At 43.7% G+C, this 21,669-nt stretch overlaps 1 protein-coding gene across 2 annotated transcripts in view; it reads right to left on the reverse strand.

Moving 5' to 3' along the window:
• The window catches only part of LOC143101364 (voltage-gated potassium channel subunit beta-3-like), a 194,766-nt gene that overhangs the window by 102,443 nt on the left and 70,654 nt on the right, over nucleotides 1-21,669 (reverse strand). For both annotated transcript variants that reach the window (XM_076264659.1, XM_076264658.1), the window contains exons 8-9: nucleotides 15,533-15,619; nucleotides 15,264-15,349 (exon numbers count right to left, since the gene is read on the reverse strand). In XM_076264659.1, the coding sequence (XP_076120774.1) occupies nucleotides 15,264-15,349; nucleotides 15,533-15,619 (173 nt within the window). The remainder of the gene's footprint in view (nucleotides 1-15,263; nucleotides 15,350-15,532; nucleotides 15,620-21,669) is intronic.

The following is a 21,669-nucleotide window of genomic DNA, read 5'->3' on the forward strand; positions in this document are numbered from 1 at the left end:
CAATCAGAGGGACACTCAATAAATCTGGTGACCTTTGACCTCTAGGGGGCGCTCTAATTAAGAAACATGCCTTTTGGCCTGTAGCTGCTGTTGTGTTTGGAATTAAAATGTACTAGTGGTGTCTGGTAATACTGTTGGAGGTCCTTAGGCCGACCGAGGCCAACTTGTGATGTCATCGTAATAGATTCGGCCGCCATGTTAGATTTAATCAAAAACATCAAAAAGTTTTCACAGGTCGCAAATTTCATCTGATCTTCACCAACATTGGCACAGACCATCTTCAGACCATAACCTATCAATATATTGCTCTCTGGAACAATTGACAAAAGCATTCGCCCGTAACAGCCAATCGAAATTAGTGGCGAAGCCGCCAAACAGGAAGTGAGCTCATATCTCAGCAACCCTGCTGTTGTGTTTTATCAATCTTTTATTTTTTGATGTGAAACTGATGACAACATGTTCCATCCAGTTAATTCTAATGCGTGCGTGCAAGAGCAGGGCAGGGCAGGACGGGCTGGGACGGGCTTGGGTGATTAGGTGGAGGGGCTGGTTGGCGGAGACAGTGGCAATACTCAGCCCTGTTTCAGCCCTGTTGATCCCGGGTGTCTGCTAAGTTCTATCTTGTCACCGTGGCTACTCCGGCCTATTCTGCTTGGCCCCCTCATTGCTGCTTGCAGCTATATTTATTATTATTATTTAACATCTTTCCTCTGCCATTGGAGTCTATGGCAGCCTATAGAACCGTCTGGTGAAAAGTTGTGAAATTTGGCACACTGATTGGGAACAGGCCAATGATTAATTTCACCAAGATTCATGCCGGCACCTTGAGCGCTCTAGCGCCACCAACAGGCCAAAGTTGGACGCGCGTTCACACACGTAACTTTTGACCCATAGGCCCAATTGTCAAAAATGAGGTATCGTTGGAATCCTTGGACCAAGCCGAGTTCAACGCACCATATGACATCATTTTCCGCCATGATGGATTTTCCGCCATTTTGGATTTTAGTGAAAGTGAAACTAATTCTTCACAGGTCACAAATTTTGTCCGATCGTCACCAAACTTGACACACATGATCTTCAGCCCAAGCCTCACAAAAGATACTCCTTTTCGTCTTCGGAACTCAAACCGTTCACCCGTAACAGCCAATCGAAATATGCGGCGAAGCCGCCAAACAGGAAGTGAGCTCACATCTCAGCAACCCTTGCATGTATCAAAGCCAAACTTGGTGCATGGACTCAGGACCCAATCATGGGGACGTCGAAGAAATCTGGTGACCTTTGACCTCTAGGGGGCGCTGTAATTAAGAAACATGTCATTTGGCCTGTAGCTGCAGTTGTGCTTAGAATTAAAATGCACTAGTGGTGTCTGGTAATACTGTTGGAGGTCCTTAGGCCGACCCAAGCCAACTTGTGATGTCATCATAATTGCTTCGGCCGCCATATTGGATTTAATCAAAAACACGTACAAATTTTCGCAGGCCACAAATTTCAACGGATCCTCACCAAAATTGGCAGAGACCATCTTCAGACCATGCCTTATCAGTGCATCGCTTTTCGGAACGATTGACAGTAGCATTCGGCTGTAACAGCCAATCGAAACTTGCGGCGAAGCCGCCAAACAGGAAGTGAGCTCATATCTCAGCAACCCTACCATGTATCATAACCAAACTTACTACATAGGTTCAGGACCCCATTAGGAGGATGCTCAAAAAATGTGTTGACCTTTGACCTGTAGGGGGTGCTGCAATTAGCAATATTGCATTTTGATCTGTAGTTGCGATGTGTTTTATCGATCTTTTATTTTTGGATGTGAAACTGATGACAACATGTTCCATCCAGTTCATTCTAATGCGTGTGTGGTAGGGCGGGGCGGGACGGGGTGGGACGGGCAGGGGTGATTAGGTGGGGGGGCTGGCTGGCGGAGGCTGTGGCAATACTCAGCCCTGTTTCAACCCTACAAAGTCAGTTATGTTTGATGTGACACTTGTTGAAAGTGTTGATCACGATGTCTGCTGAGTTCTATCTTGTCGCCGTGGCTACTCCGGCCTATTCTGCTTGGCCCCCTCATTGCTGCTTGCAGCTATATTTATTATTATTATTCCGCCATTGAAGTCAATGGCAGCCCATAGAACCGTCTGGTGAAAAGTTGTGAAATTTGGCACACTGATTAGGGACAGTCCCATGATTAATGTCACCAAGTTTCATGATGGCACCTAGAGCACTCTAGCGCCACCAACAGGCCAAAGTTGGACGTGCGTTCACGCACGTAACTTTTGACCCGTATTGCCGATTGTCAAAAATGAGGTATCGTTGGAATCCTTGGACCAAGCCGAGTTCAACGCACCCTATGACGTCAATTTCCGCCATGATGGATTTTCCGCTATATTGGATTTCATCAAAAACACTAGAAAGTCCTCTCAGGTCACATATTTTGTCCGATCGACACCAAACTTCACAGATATCATTTACAGACCATGCCTCATTAATGCATTGCTTTTTGTCTTCGGAACTAAAACCGTTCGCGTGTAACAGCCAATCGAAGTTTGCGGCGAAGTCGCCAAACAGGAAGTGAGCTCATATCTCAGCAACCCATTCACCTATCATAACCAAACTTAGAACATGGACTCAGGACCCAATCAGGGGGAAGCCCAAGAAATCTGGTGACCTTTGACCTGTAGGGGGCGCTGTAATTAAGAAACATGCCTTTTGGCCTGTAGCTGCAGTTGTGCTTAGAATTAAAACGCACTAGTGGTGTCTGGTAATACTGTTGGAGGTCCTTAGGCCGACCCAAGTCAACTTGTGATGTCATCGTAATTAATTCGGCCGCTATATTGGATTTAATCAAAAACACGTACAAATTTTTGCATGTCACAAATTTCAGCGGATCCTCACCAAAATTGGCAGATACCATCTTCATACCATGCCTTATCAGTGCCTTGCTTTTTGGAACAATTGACAGTAGCATTCGGCTATAACAGCCAATCGAAACTTGCGGCAAAGCCGCCAAACAGGAAGTGAGCTCATATCTCAGCAACCCTTGCATGTATCAAAGCCAAACTTGGTGCATGGACTCAGGACCCAATCAGGGGGACGCTCAAGAAATCTGGTGACCTTTGACCTCTAGGGGGCGCTGTAATTAAGAAACATGCCTTTTGCCCTGTAGCTGCTGTTGTGTTTGGAATTAAAATGTACTAGTGGTGTCTGGTAATACTGTTGGAGGTCCTTAGGCCGACCCAGGCCAACTTTTGATGTCATCGTAATTGATTCGGCCGCCATGTTAGATTTAATCACAAACATCAAAAAGTTATCACAGGTCGCAAATTTCATCTGATCTTCACCAACATTGACACAGACCATCTTCAGACCATAACCTATCAATATATTGCTCTCTGGAACAATTGACAAAAGCATTCGCCCATATCAGCCAATCGAAATTGGTGGCGAAGCCGCCAAACAGGAAGTGAGCTCATATCTCAGCAACCCTGCCATGTATCATAACCAAACTTACAACATAGATTCATGACCCCATTAGGAGGACGCTCAAAAAATTTGGTGACCTTTGACCTGTAGGGGGTGCTGCAATTAGCAATATTGCATTTTGATCTGTATTTGCTGATGTGTTTTATCAATCTTTTGTTTTTTGATGTGAAACTGATGACAACATGTTCCTTCCAGTTCATTCTAATGCGTGCATGCAAGGGCGGGGAGGGGCAGGACGGGGTGGGACGGGCAGGGGTGATTAGGTGGGGGGCTGGCTGGCGGAGGCGGTGGCAATTCTCAGCCCTGTTTCAGCCCTACAAAATCAGTTATGTTTTGATGTGACACTAGTTGAAAGTGTTGATCGCGGATGTCTGCTGAGTTCTATCTTGTCGCCATGGCTACTCCAGCCTATTCTGCTTGGCCCCCTCATTGCTGCTTGCAGCTATATTTATGAACTGTGATTCCAAAAGGCGTTTGTTTGGACTTATCAGCAACGCGCACCTCCTAAGACTAATGAACTGTGATTGAACATTGAATATGTGCTGTCTATTTTGAGCTGGATGACTATGATATTGAATATGTGCTGTCTATTTTGAGCTGGATGACTATGATATTGAATATGTGCTGTCTATTTTGAGCTGAATGACGGATCCTGTGGTTTTATACTATTGCTGTTTTTTATTGCTTATTTATTTTAATGTGCCCCGTACTTGTGAATTAAACTGGTTAAACTAGCTATTAGTGGTCTCCCTTTTCCTAACAGTGGATAACTTTAAATGCTGGTAATTAAGAATCTCGCACCAGGTGTGACATTCAATTAAGTGGCGTAGTCGTGCAGGATACCAGCTCCACTGTTAGGAAATGGACCAAGCACATAGTAGCAGTAACCCGCAAGCCCAGAATAGTAGTAATAATCCAGCCATAATGGCTCAGTTTGTTATGCCATGGTTTATGGGGGCTGCCTGGATTCCAAAATTTGATGAATGAAGAATGGAGGGTTCAGGTGGAGGCCATGCTAAGGGCACAAGGACTAAGTGAACAACAGCAAGCTGACTTTCTATTGGGTGCTCTTGAAGGAGATGCCAAGCGTGAACTGCAACTGATTGAGGCTGTAGATAAAAACACTGGACAGAAAGTATTAGCCCTGTTAAAAAGACTGTATGCTAAACCAGCCTCTAAGGCACAGTTAAGGGCAAGTTTTTTTAACTGTAGACAGAGAGCAGAGGAAAATGTGAGTGCTTTTACTTTGAGACTAAGGGAAGTCTTTTCCAGATGGCGTGAACAAGACGCGGGTGGAACTGAAGAGAGTGACGACCTACTGCTTGACCAGCTTATGGTGGGTCTGCGCACCGGGCCCATAAAGCAAGAGTTGAGTAGACAGATGCGACGGGATGCGGGCATGTCCTTTACCGCTGCATGTAAAGAAGCTCGGGCCCTGGAACAGGAGCTGCAGGAGGGAGATGATGCTATTGTCTCTCAGAGGGTCACTGTCCCATCGCAAAGAAATTCCTCGGTGAACCTGGAGCAACTAAAGAACGAAATACGAACTGAACTGCAGCAAGGGCTGATGGGAGAGATGAAGGAGCAGATGAAGGCCCTTTCAACTAGCCTAATGGAGGAAGTTAAAGTACATCTCTCATCCAGGGAACTGCCCCCAGTTCCCAATGGCCAGCCTATGAATTCACATGCGGCCTCAGCACGAGCTCCCCAAGTGAGGCAACGGCAACCAGGTACATTCGCCTACCAGTGGGATGCACAAGGCCGACCCATTTGTCGAGGTTGTGGTGAAACTGGGCATGTGCAGCGTTGGTGTCCCCGCAGACCATCAGGGCGTCGGGATTTTTAAATCCCCCTACAGCTGAGGGCCAACTAGTAGGGGCAGTTATCCCAGATAAGGAGCCCACATCACGACACAAGTCTGCGTTGATTGGTGAGTGCCCTAATGTATTTATACAAATTAATGGAAATTCTGTGCCATTTGTGCTTGATACTGGTTCACAGGTTACCTTACTCAGCCAAAGCTTGTTTAAGAAACATCTGGAGGGGACCCTTTTGACCAATATTGCTGATGCCCCCTGGCTGACTTTACGGGCTGCCAATGGCTTGAAGATCCCTTATGTGGGCTATGCCTTGGTCGACTGTATGGTGGGAAGTGTCCAGGCTCTAGGGAAGGGGGTAATAATTGTAAATGATGACTGTTTGGGACCAGATAAAGGTATACTTGGCATGAACATTATTAAACCTCTTTGGTCTGCTCTCACTCAGGGGAACCACCCGGGCCTGTTGGCTTTCAAAACTACACTGCCTCTGGTAGAAGGGCAGGCCTGGGCACAGGCGTTCGCAGAGTGCCAGCGGATCACCACCAGAGGGCCCCTTCCCCCCTATCAAGGAATGGCAAAACTGCCACGACAGGAACCAATCATCCTCCCACCTCAGTCGGAAATGATCGTCTGGACACAGGTATCAGAAAATGGTGTTAGCCAGTCGTGTAAGGTGATTGTAGAACCACTTTCTGACTCTGACTCTGAATGGCGTGTGGGTCGCATCTTGGCGACTCTGAGTGGTGGACGAGTGCCCTGCAGGCTTTGTAATCCAAATCCTTACCCTGTAGAGGTGCCCCAGTGCCAACCATTGGCCCAAGTGACGGAAGTTGCCACGGAAGACATTCAAGGTGAACAAGAACTCATCCTCAACAGTGTGGCAACCGATGTTGTGGAAGTAGAGGTGAGGCGGATAGGGACTATGGGGAGTGCTGATGCCACTGAACCACATCCAGTGTTGTCCTTACAAGGAGACGAGCTGACTCCAGACCAGCAGAGGGAGATGACCAACTTGCTTAGCAAATGGGAGAAAGTGTTTGCCAGACACGATGAGGATTTCGGCTGCACAGGTGTTGTAAAACACCAAATACCCACAGGTTCAGCACCCCCAAGCCGTGAGCGTTATCGACCGGGTTCTCCAAGTCTATATTCAGAGTTGAGAGGCCTATTGCAGAACATGCTGGAGAGTGGTGTGGTGAGGGAGAGTGCAAGCCCTTGGGCAGCCCCAATTGTGCTAGTCAAGAAAAAAGATGGAAGCTGGCGATTCTGTGTTGACTATAGAAAATTGAATGTACTCACGCACAAGGATGCTTACCCCTTGCCCCGCATAGAGGAATCCTTAACCGGACTCAAGGCTGCCCGATGGTACTCCACATTAGATCTCGCAAGTGGCTACTGGCAAGTAGAAATGCACTCCCTGGACAGAGAGAAAACCGCATTCGCAACTCCACTTGGCTTATACGAGTTTAACCGTATGCCATTTGGGTTATGTAATGCGCCAGCCACATTCCAAAGATTAATGCAACGTTGCCTGGGAAACCTAGTAAACGAGTCATTATTGATTTATCTTGATGATGTGGTTGTATTTTCTCCTGATTTCAGTAGCCACCTACGCCATCTGGAGGAGGTGTTTCAATGTCTTCATCACCATGGGTTGAAACTACAGCCCAAGAAGTGCCACTTGTTCCAGAGCAAGGTGAGCTACCTTGGCCATGTCATCAGCGAGCAAGGGGTTGCAACCGATCCAGCCAAGACAGCCGCCGTAAGAAACTGGCCTGTTCCCCAGACTGTGAAGCAGGTAAAATCCTTCCTTGGCTTCGCAGGGTACTATCGCCGTTTCATCTCTGCTTTTTCTAAAATTGCATTACCACTGAATGCCTTGACACGGGGTACTGCTACACACGGGAAGACTATGGGCATTAACTGGTCACCAGAGTGCCAGCAAGCTTTTGACCAGTTAAGAGAAGCCCTACTTGGTGCACCCATACTGGCTTATGCAGATTTTACTCAACCATTTAAACTGTATACTGATGCTAGTTTAGAGGGTTTGGGGGCAGTGCTAGCACAGGTGCAAAATGGTACAGAACGTGTGATCGCCTATGCCAGCCGTAGCTTACAACCAACAGAGCGAAATTATCAAAACTACAGCTCTTTTAAATTAGAGCTGTTGGCTCTGAAATGGGCAGTCACCGAAAAATTAAAAGATTACCTTTTTACAGATAACAACCCATTGGTGCATTTGGAGACAGCTCGCCTTGGTGCCGTGGAACAACGATGGGTGGCGCAGTTGGCAAACTTTAGGTATACTGTTAAATATCGGCCAGGTATACACAATAAAAACGCTGATGCTCTGTCTAGGTTACCAGACCCACAAGAGTCGACACCAGCCAGTGCCCACGGAGTGGTGGTTGAGGAGGAAGAGACCTGGGCGGTGCGGCAGGCCAAGGACCCGGAGCTGACGCAACTACGACAGTGGAAGGAACAACAAGTGCCTCCAGCCGAGTGGAGTGACCCCTTGTCTCCTTATGCAAAACTACTGCGACGAGAGTGGAACCGGGTCGTGTTGCGGGATGGTGTCTTGGGGAGGCTGTGCAAGGAGGTGGCCTCGGGATTGGAAGTCTTCCAAGCGATCGTCCCTAAACAAGAAGCTGAAGAGATATGGCGGGCTTACCATCAAGCCCACGGTCACCCAAGTAGTGAACGGACTCTGGCCATACTGCGACAGCGTTGCTACTGGCCAAAAATGGCCCAAGATGTGAAGGAGTGGACGGGAACCTGCCCACAATGTGTTTGCGCGAAGGCTGGCCCTGAGGTGATGTCCATTGTTACCTCTTATCCATTTGAGCTTGTAGGGGTAGACTATCTTTCCTTAGGACGACCCCAGGACAGATATCCTTATATTTTGGTTATAACAGACTTATTTTCAAAATATGCTCTAGCAGTGCCCACTAGAGACCAGTCTGCCAGCACGACAGTTCAAGCCCTCTACAACAACTTGATCCAACCTTTTGGCTGCCCGGAAAGGATTTTGACAGACCGAGGAGCTGCCTTCGAGTCGTCCTTGATGAAAGAACTCTGCCAGCTATATGGATGCCAGAAGAGTCGTACCACAGCTTATCACCCCCAGGGGAATGGGACATGTGAGCGATTCAACCAGACCCTGTTGGGACTGTTAAGCTCCCTCACTGAATCTGACCAAGACCATTGGCCCCATAAATTGCCCAGCCTCATCCAGGCATACAATAACACCATCCATAGCGCGACGGGGTTGACCCCACACTATGTGGTGTTTGGTAGACACGCCAGGTTACCTGTAGACTGGGCAACTGGCCTAAAGCCGCCATCAGGTTCCTATACCCTATCCGGCTGGGTGAAAAGGCATCAGGAAGACCTGGACTATGCTTATGGAACAGTGAAGAGACAGACTCAACGCAGACAGAAATTGGACCAAGCCCGATACAACCGGCATGCTAAACTAGCACCCCTGCTCCCAGGAGAAAGAGTGCTTGTTCGCAACTTTCGTAGGAGGGCTAGGGGTAAACTGAACCTTAGATGGGTACCAGAGCCATTTGTGGTGGTTAAGCAGCTGCGGGAGGGCCACCCAGTATACGTGCTTCGGCCAGAGGGTAAGGAGGCCCCGACGCGTACAGTACATCGTAATAACCTCAGATTATGCCCTTTAGCTGTGTTGCAGGACTACAGGGAAGCAGAAGAGCAACCTGTCGCAGACCAAGCAACCCAGTTACCCCCTCCAACATGGTGGCTCCCAGGAGTTCTGGTCAACCCCACGCCGCAGTCGGCCATGGAGGCCAGAGATCTAGCTCAGGCCCATCCACCTGACCCTTCCGAAAGACCAGCAGCCTCCCAGGGCGAACCACATCAGCCCACTGTACATCAGCCCACTGTACGTCAGTCCCAGCGATCCAATTTTTGGAGGCCCCCAGTTCGTTATCGCACTGAGTAAGTGGTCGGGACGACCATTATTAAAGAGGGGGGGAAATGTCAAGTGTAGAACTTCATTCTAAGCTGTGCCATAATTTGTGAACCCAGTTAAACTTAATGCCTTAATTAATTTGTGTGCTTTATGTACAGTGTGTCTTATTCATTCACGTGTGGTTTGCATTTTAATTTATTATAATTTGTGCAGTGTGAAGTGATTGCCATTGGACTTATATGACTGACCTTGTGTGTGTGAGCACTGAGTGCTGTGGATTTGCTGTGGACATTTATCTAACACTTTACAATTAGGGCTTCACGTAATTACGGTCAGCTGAGATTACCTGAGACACACCCCTCTTCGCCCAGCATTGGCGAGATGTGAGACTATGTGGGGCAGGCATGTTGTTCTGTTGTCTGATAAAAACGCAGGTGCAACGAAGGAGAAGCAGGGGGAAAAATGGACTGAGAAGGCACGGACACACGGGAGAAAGCAGCGGAGAAATCGGGAGAAAGCAGGCTTGGCAGCGGAGATTCTGTGGAGACTGTGGACTGGAGCGTTACTGAAGGGTTTTGCGGGTGGACAAAGCAGCGACAGAGCGCAGGTCGGCGGAAAAGGAAGACAGGGCAACGACGAGACGCGGAACATGATTCAACGCTTATTTAAGCTAAGTAAAGGAACGTTGTCTTGTCCATATGTATTTGTGTGAGTGAGATCTGAGATCTGTGTGTGTTCGCGACTGAGGGCTTTCTTTTGGTCCTTCCACAGTGCTGCAGCTATTTAAACAAGGCCGCGGAGCGGTGTGGAAGGCTGCCAGGTGTCAGCGAGAGATTGCACTGGATGACTGCATTCCACTCCCTATTGCCTCTACTGCTGTAACTACGTGCATTTGCGCGGTTGGACTCGGACTACGTTATTATGAACTGTGATTCCAAAAGGCGTTTGTTTGGACTTATCAGCAACGTGCACCTCCTAAGACTAATGAACTGTGATTGAACATTGAATATGTGCTGTCTATTTTGAGCTGGATGACTATGATATTGAATATGTGCTGTCTATTTTGAGCTGGATGACTATGATATTGAATATGTGCTGTCTATTTTGAGCTGAATGACGGATCCTGTGGTTTTATACTATTGCTGTTTTTTATTGCTTATTATGACCGCCGCTAGCGAAGCTAGCGAAGCGGTCATATAGGGATTGTCAAAGTTTTTTTTTTTTTTTTTTTTTTTTTTTTTTTTTCCCCGTCATCTACTTCCTGAAATTTTGGTCAACGATACCCGGGGCACCGAAACACCAGGGCACATGAAATTTGGTGGGTATGTAGCCCCACTAGACTTTTACGGAAAAATTTCGTTTGGTCCCCAGGGGCCACTCCCCCTCCGCGCTGGGCCCCCCGAAACCCAAAAAATGCAGTTTTTCCTCAATAACTACCTGAACCGTGGCACCGAGGATGAAGAAATTTTTATGGTATGTTGGTCTCAAGGGCCCACATCAACTTAGCCCATAATCACTCATTTGTGATTTGCACCCCCCCGGTAAAAAATGAAAATGCAATATCATTCTGCTTTAATCGCCCCTCTCTTCAGTAAAGACGTTCAGAACTGCACCAAATTTTATGTGTATGATTAACCTGACATTCTCTGGGGGTATGCCAAGTTTCGTAGAATTTCATCCATGGGGGGGGTCTAAAAAATTAAGTTATGTGTACATTTAGTGACTCTACACTCATTGGCCTGTAGATGGTGGTGCACACATATACACATGCACACACACACACAGGCACCCACATACTATCGGTATTAGAACGGCCGATACATAATTACAAATTCAGTAGGATTAAAAGAAAGCCAAAATAAATATTCATCATCATCATCATGGCTGCATTTCCAGTATTGGCGATAAGTAGTCGTTTGTCCACTAGATGGCGCATCGTTGCAGTGAGACGTAATTTTGTTGGAAGTTAATCTTAAATGGGTTGGAAAGACACTATGCTTCCTACAAGGACAAGACTGTAGGCTACAGTAGTTTACCGCAGAGAATGTCTAAGGGTAGGATGATTTCTGCATGACATGTAATTCCCATTTCCTCTTGAAGCCGAAATAAATCTGAGAATGTTTATCGGACATGCTTGTTTTTTACTGCAGGTAGGCTACGTTAATCCTATCAATAGCAGAACGTAGGTAAAATAATGTTACCGTTAGCATGGTTGAGTGATGGAGGCCAATTTGATTATTGATGTATTTGTAGAAAACCATAAATGCGTTTATAAGCTACCAAGCAAATCGATAACAGCACTAATTGTATCTTTCGACTGTCATCTCATTTGCTTATGACCATAACCTAGGCTAGCCACAACACGTTCGCTACGTGATGGTTTTTTAATGGAAAATATATAGGCTACCTGAAAGATAACCTGTCTATGATCCCGTGATGATCTACAATCTCCATTTAAACCAGATGTTTTAGAGCGCACGTTGAGATGTATTCAGGGCAGGGCTGTACCTACACATATTTGTTGCACGTGCTACAAAAATCATTCTTTGCGATGAATGATTTAGTACCAACGTTACAAGGGTCAGATACAGTTTTGCCTATGGCTATTCCGTGAGACTGAGGCGCTTTTTGTTTGTTCGAAGTGCGTGTTTAGGGTGTGAGAGGGGAGTCGATGTGCTTTGATTCCAGCTTGGTAGTTGTAGTCTATGCGATTAAAAAACACGTGTGTGTGAAGTATCCAAACAATGATAACGCTTTCATTATGGCTGCTTTAGCCACAGACCTTGAGCTACTGTACAGTGGGTTGGGTTCCGTTTAGAAGTGTCCACTTCATTCGCCCTTTCCGTGATTCACAGCTACGTGAAATGTATTACTACTGATATGCAAAACTATTAACTTTTTCGCCAAGAGGTGGCAGCTTGATACTGTAAGGTGTAAGCCATTGGTTCCAACGGAGATTTTATTTGGGTCGCCAGCATAGCCTAGCGACAATTTGTGTTGTGTAATAGGCCTAGCATAGGGCCTACCTTATATAGCTTATAGTTTGTTAACAGTCACGGTTTTGTCATAACTCCCTCTATGCATTTTTGCATTTAGAATAGCTCTAAAACCGGGGGGCGAACACGTCGCAGGGGGGGCGCCAGTGCGTGGATATCTCAATCGCAAAATTAAACAATATTTCTATCGGGCGCCTACCATGGACTAGGCTGGGTGAAAATCAAAAGATTGCGTCAAAAGATTGAGCTTAACCATTGACCTCATGGTTGCAAAATGCAAGGGAACATGAATCAGCATATTATTTGCACAAACAATAACGGAGAGTAGCTCTTCAACTTTGCCCGTTAAAATGTGTATGAACAGTCTCGCAACGCATTTCATGAAGGCCCTTTGGACATGTCAGTTATTTGCACCACTGGGAAAAACGGCATTTTGTTTTAGACTACTGGTATTTCATTTGTGCATTGACAATAAAGCTGAATATCATTTGAACTAGATGACTAAACTTATGCATATGTAGAAGAAGAAACATTCACAAAAATCCATGACATGACCTCTCTTCTTGATAGCTGTTGAAAACTGCATGGAACTGACAGGGATTGTTTTGTTTAATAATAAATAAATAAATACATTATGCTGCTACCTTCTGCTTTTCCCAAATACAATGTAGCCTACAGGTGTACCTTTCATCAGTCCAGTTGCAATGGATGGACTGTGATGAACTGCCCTACTTGTGATTGTTTAGAGATTTTAAAGGTTTTATAACAATGTTACAGATTTTTTGGCCCAGAAACAAATCTATTCACCTTTGCAGCGCCAGTAGGCTACTTTGTGTGCGGAATGTGTGCAAACACACATTTCAAACAAGCATACACAAAAGTTTCAAGAGTGAGGAATGGAGTAGAAGATGGAGACAAATTCATTAATATGATTTATTTTCGCGGAATGGATGTGCAGGACTGAGCGGCGGTCATATTTTGTACCGCTACGCGGTACATCTAGTTTATTTTAATGTGCCCCGTACTTGTGAATTAAACTGGTTAAACTAGCTATTAGTGGTCTCCCTTTTCCTAACAGTGGATAACTTTAAATACTGGTAATTAAGAATCTCGCACCAGGTGTGACATTAACGTATAAGGTAACGTTCTGTAATTTTCCTCTGGGGATGAATAAAGTAACTATCTATCTAACGTTATCTCTAGCTAGCAGGTTAGCTGCTCATTAGCCTACCGTAGTAGTCTACGGCAACTAGGGTTGCAAAATTCCGGGAATTTTCAAAGTTGGAAACTTTCCATGGGAATTAACGGGAATATATGGGAATTAACAGGAATAAACGGGAACAGAGAACTTAAATGTAGTGGACAAAACCCCATTTTGCAGTCTAATTTTAGTTAAAACAACCTGATTTAATGTAATTTCAGTCGAATTTCTACCCTGCACATAATGACAATAACATGCACACAGCAATCGGCATAGGCTGCTAGACATAAAGGAAACCTATGGTGCAAGAGTGAAAGATCAAGAATCACCGCACACTGATCACTATTAACTTAATATTTATTTTTGAACGAACAACGTGTTTCGCCTAGCGCTTCATCAGGTTCGCTCTGTACCATCCCCCCTTCTTTTCCACAGGTGAATAAATCTGATTTCTGTAGGACTCTACGGTGAAATCGCATATCACTGTAAAGGTCTGAGGCTCGCTGTAGGCTCGAGTTATTGTCAATCAAAACTGGGGTGCCTGATTGACAGCTTGTTTGCCCAATTTCATGCAGTTTGTTATATCGAGAACCATTGGTCGCAGAGACACATGGGTGGGTTCAATCTAACGTGATCACGCCGATATGCTTCACTCGTATGTAGCAGGAAGTATGTGTCTTCCAGAACACGGAAAGCACACGGAAAGAAGTTTGAAATGTATTTGTTTCTAATTCTTTATGTTTGTATGAGCTGGATTATACATCTACCAAAACATATTATGAATAAAACAACATGGATATTCCACTACTATGAATTCTTACTGACATTTCAACACCAATTATGATGGGTCGGCAAAATTCCATCATTCCACACGCACACACATAACCAGGGGTGTAGTAGTAAAATAAGAGGTGGGTAAACTATGAATTATGAATCGGATTTTTTAAAAAGGCATTCAGAACATGTTTGATGATGGTGAATGTTATTGTTCAATGTTTATAACAATACCAGTGGTATTAAATGGTTCCTAAAGTGTTGATGAGCGTACATATTGTGAATGTGGAATGTGTAATACAGTGTGATTTTTGAATGTTGAAAGTTGCATTTGGTGAATAAACTCTTTTGAGAGGTGGATAAATTATAATAAGAGGTGGATAAACTATAATAAGAGGTGAATAAACTCTTTTGAGAGGTGGATAAACTATAATGAGAGGTGGAAGAGGTGGATAAACTATAATAAGAGGTGGATAAACTATTTTGAGAGGTGGATAAATTATAATGAGAGGTGGATAAACTATAATAAGAGGTGGATAAACTATAATAAGAGGTGGATAAACTGTGTTTACTTGCGATTAGCCTCCACTGCATCCCTTCACATAACCACACACACGCACAAACACACACATAAATAAATAAAGACACACAGACATGCACACACACACACACACACACACATAAATATACAAACACAGGTTCGCACACACACACACACACACACACACACACACACAAGCACACACAGACACATAAACACAAACACACACACTCACTTAAACACACCCACATAAGCACACATATGCACACCATTCCCCCCCCCCCCCAACACACACACAAACACCATTAGTAACTTTAACAGTCAACAATAGCTCATTGAATTTTAATTTGAGAAAGAGAGACAGAGAGAGGGTGAGTGTTATAGTAGAGAGAGAGAGAGACAGAGAGAGGGGAGATGGAGAGAAGTGTGAGAGAGGGATATGTTAAAGAATTGGTTTGAGAGAGGGGACCAGACTGGGAAAAAAATAAAACAGCTACACAAAAAACAAAAATCTCACCATTATTTCCATGGCGCTCCATCTTGATGTTCCCCAGTACATGGCCATTCCCTGATTTATCACAAATGTCATTGCCCTTACCACCTCTGCAACAAACAAAACACACACACACACACACAAATTATGTAACAGTTAACTTATTATACAGTAAACAAACACAAAAAAAGATTGATGACACCACAGCTCATATTCTTCAAATGTCTGCAGTTATACTCATAAACACAGACAAACACACATAAACACAAACAAACATGTAAACACAGACTGACCCTCCATTGGGGTGTTGACATCAGTACGATTGGCAAAGACGATATCCACATAATCAAGCTGTAGTCGGGAAAGAGAGCCGCGCAGACCTGCCACACACAGACAAACACACACAAACACATACACATACCTTCATATACACGCACAAACAAACAAAATAATAATTGCTCTATCTCAGTCAAGATTGAGCATCATCAACATACTGTTCTCTTAGAACATATAACTTTCACCCTCACATGTAGGCTACCTGTTAGTGAGTGAAGGAATAATATCAGCTGGACAAAAGCAGTAGCCTAACTGGCCTCCATTGATACACACTAGTGCTGGTTGGTATGACCAAAAATGAGTATCACAGTATTTTTTAAGATTTTACAGTATCGCGGCTTGATCAAGCCCACTATTGTTCTTCTTAAAGTGTAATTCCAGCGAAAATTGACCCAAGTGTTTTTCTGCATTAAAACACATCAAATAAGCCGTGGAGACAGTATTGATCAACCACTACAGAGCTTGCTTCGGTATACGCTACAGCCCCAAATCGCAAACAGTGGATTAGCTAAGGGCCATGAGCGAAACGCCTCCCAAATAGCATTTTTTAACCAGTAATATTGTTCAAAACAGCATCAAACCTAGTCAGTAGCTTGCTCAGGGTCCCTACACATAAAGCGAAGCACCAACAACGTAGTTAGCTTAAAAAATGCTATTTGGGAAAGAAAGAAAATGGTGTAAATACAAACTCTTAGATCCTGTCATGCATCTGACTGCATGTGTAACAAAGAAATGTAGTTTAGTTAGTATGTGATTTTCGCCGTAATGAAGCAGCTGTATTGAGATTGGTGTCTTAGAGCCCCCTTTGGAGAACGTACACCGTTCTGCTACATTTTGTCCTTGTGTTGTCCCGACCAGAAGCGGTATGCTTTGCATTGGGTAGGTTGACTGTATAAAGCACTCCCCACTTTGTTTTCATTTTGTAACTGTAAAATGGTGTTTAAAGGGGTGGTTCAGGATTTTGGACATAGGACCTCATTTCCAAGTAAGCAAGTGTGATATTTATCAGTGGAGACCGTTTTCAACACGTTTCATCCAGTCCTTCTAATTGCAGAGTTCGCAGGTGCTAGGCTAGCGCAAGTCAACGGTATGTGCTAGCCTGCCACTAAAAACAGTCTTACCCACTCCAAAGTACACCCTTGTGTATATGTGTAGACAACGGCCATATTGTCGTGACAAACTAGCCCCATGCATTTCTATGGAGCATTTTTTGAGTGCTGTGTCTCCTCATTAGAAAGTCTCTGATTGCGCTCAAAGCCAGGGTATGCTGTGACACGAAAGTGGATGGACGTGCATAGCATACAACAACTGATGACAATTGATTTATTTGATGTTATAGGTTAGACACAAAAAATGACCGCAGTGTAGATTAAGCTATCGCTCATGAATGCGGAAGTAATTGTTTTTAAATAGAGGCTTGTGCGTCTCCACGTTACACGATTGGCCAAAGTCATGCCAACACCGAGAACGCGCACAGATCTGAGCTGAAAGCCTAGTTTGACAAATATATCACACTGCAATCGTAGGATCACTTAACGTATACCCCTAAGTCAAGGCTTTGTCAAGCCTCGATATGTCTACATAGCCTAGATATGTCTAACGTGCTTCGTAGTATACCCCACAAGTGTGGTTAGAGTTGTTTTTGTATATGGTTAGTGTGAGGGACCTAGGCGACCACCCCACATTTAGGGAGGTGCGCCACTGGATAAGATGGTGTTGATAGAAGGCAGGAGACAGCAGTTCCGTACAAAAATATAATCATTTATTGTCCAAAATTAACAGGCAGATCCAGGAGCACAATTGGAGTCCAAACATGAAATGCAGGGTTCTTCAGTCTACAAACATGTACCGTGCCATAAAACTAGGCACCAGGAACCTACTCTTTCTAGGCTCCCTGTCCAAACAAGGCAACCTTGTAACTTTGGACCTCACTTAATCCTTGCCTCACAAGCAAGGTTAACTTTACATTTAAACAAACAAACATTAAACTCTACGACTTCCCTGATTTCTGGACATCAAGCTCTTCCGCGTGTCTTCCTGGTTCTCCTGTGTTTCCAGTCTATCATGTCTCTCTCCTGTGTGAAATAAGCCTGCCTTTAAATAGGCTAGGCAATTACCCCAATCAGTATGTTGGGCAAAACCATTGTAGAGGGGTGAACGTCTATACCATTATGCCCACACAGCTAAAATCTCCCAGTATAAAGACACATACATACACCTACATACACAAGACATAAACAGCAATAAAACAAACTGAGTGCAGGTGAGTGTGTTTGGCTGCAGTCCATGCAGGTGTGGCACAAGGCAGTTTTTCAAACGTTTGTCGTAGGGGAAAAGGAGAGGACTCCTTTTTTCAAGACGTCTTTTCAGTGCAATCAGTCGTCATTCGGTGACTTTACTTCATTTGAATATCTGTGCGCATGCATTAAGTCTTCTCCTCAGATTTTATTACTGACAATTTACAGGCCTCCAAAACATTCAGCTAAAGTTTTTCTTGAAGAGCTAGGTGAACTGCTATCAGTTGTTTGCATAGAGTTTGACTGTCTTATTATATCAGGGGATCTAAACTTGCATGTGGATAATCCTGAAAACAATTATGCCAAGGAATTCATTGCACTAATCGATACTTTCTCCCTAACACAGCATGTACAGGGGCCAACACACTCTCTCGGCCATACCCTCGACCTTGTTATCACAAAGGGTCTCGATGTCTCTACAGCTGTTAAAGACCTGGCCTTATCTGATCATTTCTGCGTGTTCTTTGATGTGTCTATGTCCCCACACACTCAAAACACAGCTATGATGGTAAAAAGGAGAATCATAAATGATCAGACAAGTGCTCTCTTTGAGCAAGCACTTTCACTAAAGTCAAGTCAACTGTCAGACTCTGAAGACTTATTTGATCACTTTAATGCAAAAATGGCAAACATTATGGATGACATTGCTCCATTACAATTCAAGAAAGTTAAGGACAAACAGAAAGCACCATGGAGGCAAAATCCAGCAGTTAAACTTCTAAAAAGAGAGTGTAGGAAGACTGAAAGAAAATGGCGTAAATACAAACTTCAGATCCACTATGAAATCCATAAAGAGATGCTCCGCACATATAACTCTGAAATATGCAAAGCAAGACAGTCTTTCTTTTCTAACATTATCAATAGAAGTTCAAATAACACTCGTATTCTATTTTCAACTGTTGATAAGTTAACAAATCCCCCCTCACAATTAGCGCCTGAACTTCTCTCAACTAATAAATGCAATGAGTTTTCATCTTTTTTTAAAGGTAAAATTGACAAAATCAGACTCAACATATCTGCTCAATTACAAATTCAACAACCTGAACTTCCAGCAACAAACAGAGGGAAACTAAACTTGATGTCAGAGTTCAGCTTGATAGACTACGAAACACTTGAAAAAACGGTACAGAATCTCAGCTCTTCCACATGTGTCTTAGACACTCTGCCTACCAATTTCTTCAAAACTGTTTTTCACCTCATAGCGGCGGATGTCCTTCAAATTGTAAATGTATCACTGCTGTCTGGCACTTTTCCTAAGTCACTGAAAACAGCTGTTGTAAAGCCACTTCTCAAGAAGAATAACCTGGATGCCTCCATGCTAAACAATTACAGGCCCATATCCAATCTACCTTTTATTGGCAAAATTATTGAAAAAGTAGTCTTTAATCAATTAACCACCTTCCTAACATCAAATGGGTATTTTGATTACTTTCAGTCTGGTTTTCGGGCAAATCACAGCACTGAAACAGCTCTCATTAAAGTTTCCAATGACATACGCCTAAACACAGATTCAGGTAAAACATCAGTCCTAGTGCTACTGGACCTTAGTGCAGCTTTTGACACTGTTGATCACAATATTTTACTACACAGACTAGAACACTGGGTTGGATTTACAGGCATAGTTATCAGCTGGCTAAAATCATATCTACAAGAAAGGAGCTTCTTTGTTGCCATCGGAAACTGTACCTCAACACCAACGTCCTTGACCTGTGGTGTTCCCCAGGGGTCAATCTTGGGGCCACTATTATTCAACCTCTATATGCTCCCACTTGGACAAATCATTCAAAATAATTTGATTTCATATCATAGCTATGCAGATGACACACAAATTTACAAATTTCACCAAACGACTATGGTCCTCTTGAATCTATGTGTCAGTGTATAGAACAAATCAACACCTGGATGTCTCAAAATTTTCTTCAGCTGAACAAAGAAAAAACTGAAGTAATTATATTTGGTAAAAATGAGGAAAGACTTAGGGTTGCCACTCTCCTTGGCACAAAAGGGTTGAAGGCAAAGGATACTGTTAAAAATCTTGGTGTATTAATTGACAGTGATCTAAATTTCAACAGCCACATGAAAGCGATAACTAAATCAGCTTTTTACCACCTCAAAAATATTGCCAAACTCAGAGGGCTGATGTCAAAATATGACTTAGAAAAACTCATTCATGCATTTATCTCCAGCAGGGTTGATTACTGCAATGGACTGTTCACAGGCCTTCCTAAAAAGACTATTAAACAGCTTCAGGTGATACAAAATGCAGCAGCTAGGATTCTAACAAAAACTAAAAGAACTGACCACATTACTCCAATTCTTAAGTCCTTGCACTGGCTTCCAGTAAGTCACAGAATTGACTTTAAAGCACTATTGCTTGTTTATAAATCAGTAAATGGAGCAGGACCTAAATACTTGTCAGACATGCTTCAGCAGTACACACCTTCTCGTCCTCTCAGGTCCCCTGCTAGTAAAACCTATAGTTAGAACTAAACATGGTGAAGCAGCTTTTAGCTGCTATGCGGCTCAGCTGTGGAACCAACTTTCGGATGACATCAAAAAGGCCCCAACTGTAGCCAGTTTTAAATCTAGACTTAAGACCAAACTGTTCTCAGATGCTTTCTGCTAACTGTGCCGAGTTACAAATTCTGAATCTGCCTTGATAATTATTCTACTTTGTCTTTTATTACTTTTTTTTACTACTTTTGCCTTTGTTTTGCTTACTAATTATTCTTTATTTTTAAATGATTTTACCTTGTTTTATGTTTTCTTTTTATTATGATCTTTACCTTTTAACTATTCTTTGACTATATTGCCCTTCTATGCTTTTATTTGTTTTTATTGTTTGGTTTTGTTTATGTAAAGCACATTGAATGACCTCTGTGTATGAAATGCGCTATATAAATAAACTTGACTTGACTTGACTTGACTTTTTCACAGTTATGCAGTATAGGGCTGTGTTTATATTATTCCAGTGTGGAGTTAATAACAAGAACAATTGTTAGTTATTCTTGATTTACAGTGTGCTACAGTTATCTTTCTCTAATACTGTTATCTCTTCTATATATATATTTGTTTTTTTTTTACATTTGATAAACACAATGCAGATACTTGCCAATATGGCTGAGAAATATAGTTATGGTAAGGTGGGAGATGATTTTGCTAGTCCAGTTCTTCCAAAAGGGAGGGGTATGTGGGGTGCATGGCGGGGTTCTGATAGCGGTACTGTTGGACATGGGTTGGACAGTGGGGAGGTAGGTTATTCCCAGTCATTAGCTGACATTAGTCAGAACCCAGGTTATACTCCTGTTGGCCAGTCTATGGGGGAGGGTCCTCTCACATCCACACCCAGCAGTATTGATTCTGCCGCTATTAACCACCTCACAAGCATGGTGGGACAGTTAGGTGCCAGGATTGGTGAGTCTATTGTAGCCAAGTTAATGTCTGCTGGTGTAGTGAATACTAGCAGTGATTACCAGGGCGGCTCATCCCCTGTACATCACATCACACACATGCAGAACACATCACCTACACATACAGGCACTGACTCTAGCACTGTAAGACAGACAGACTCACACGTTACTAATCAGACAAAGTGCCTAAGTTCTTCAGAGGTGACGGTTCTGACAAATATCCAGGACTGGATTGACATGACTAAAGCTTATCTGTGAATGCAGCGGTGTCCTGTGGATGCAGAGCTCCAGAGTGCAACCAATTTGGTCGCATATGCGACCTAATTTTTCAAAAGTGCGACTAAAAAAAATTGGAGGTCGCACCAGTGCGACCAGCTATTCGAGAAA

Source organism: Alosa pseudoharengus, unplaced genomic scaffold (genome assembly GCF_046254945.1).
Source record: "Alosa pseudoharengus isolate Yale_2024_CS ecotype anadromous, Long Island Sound unplaced genomic scaffold, YU_APseudo_1.1 YU_APseudo_1.1_scf_33, whole genome shotgun sequence".
NCBI lineage: Eukaryota > Metazoa > Chordata > Actinopteri > Clupeiformes > Clupeidae > Alosa > Alosa pseudoharengus.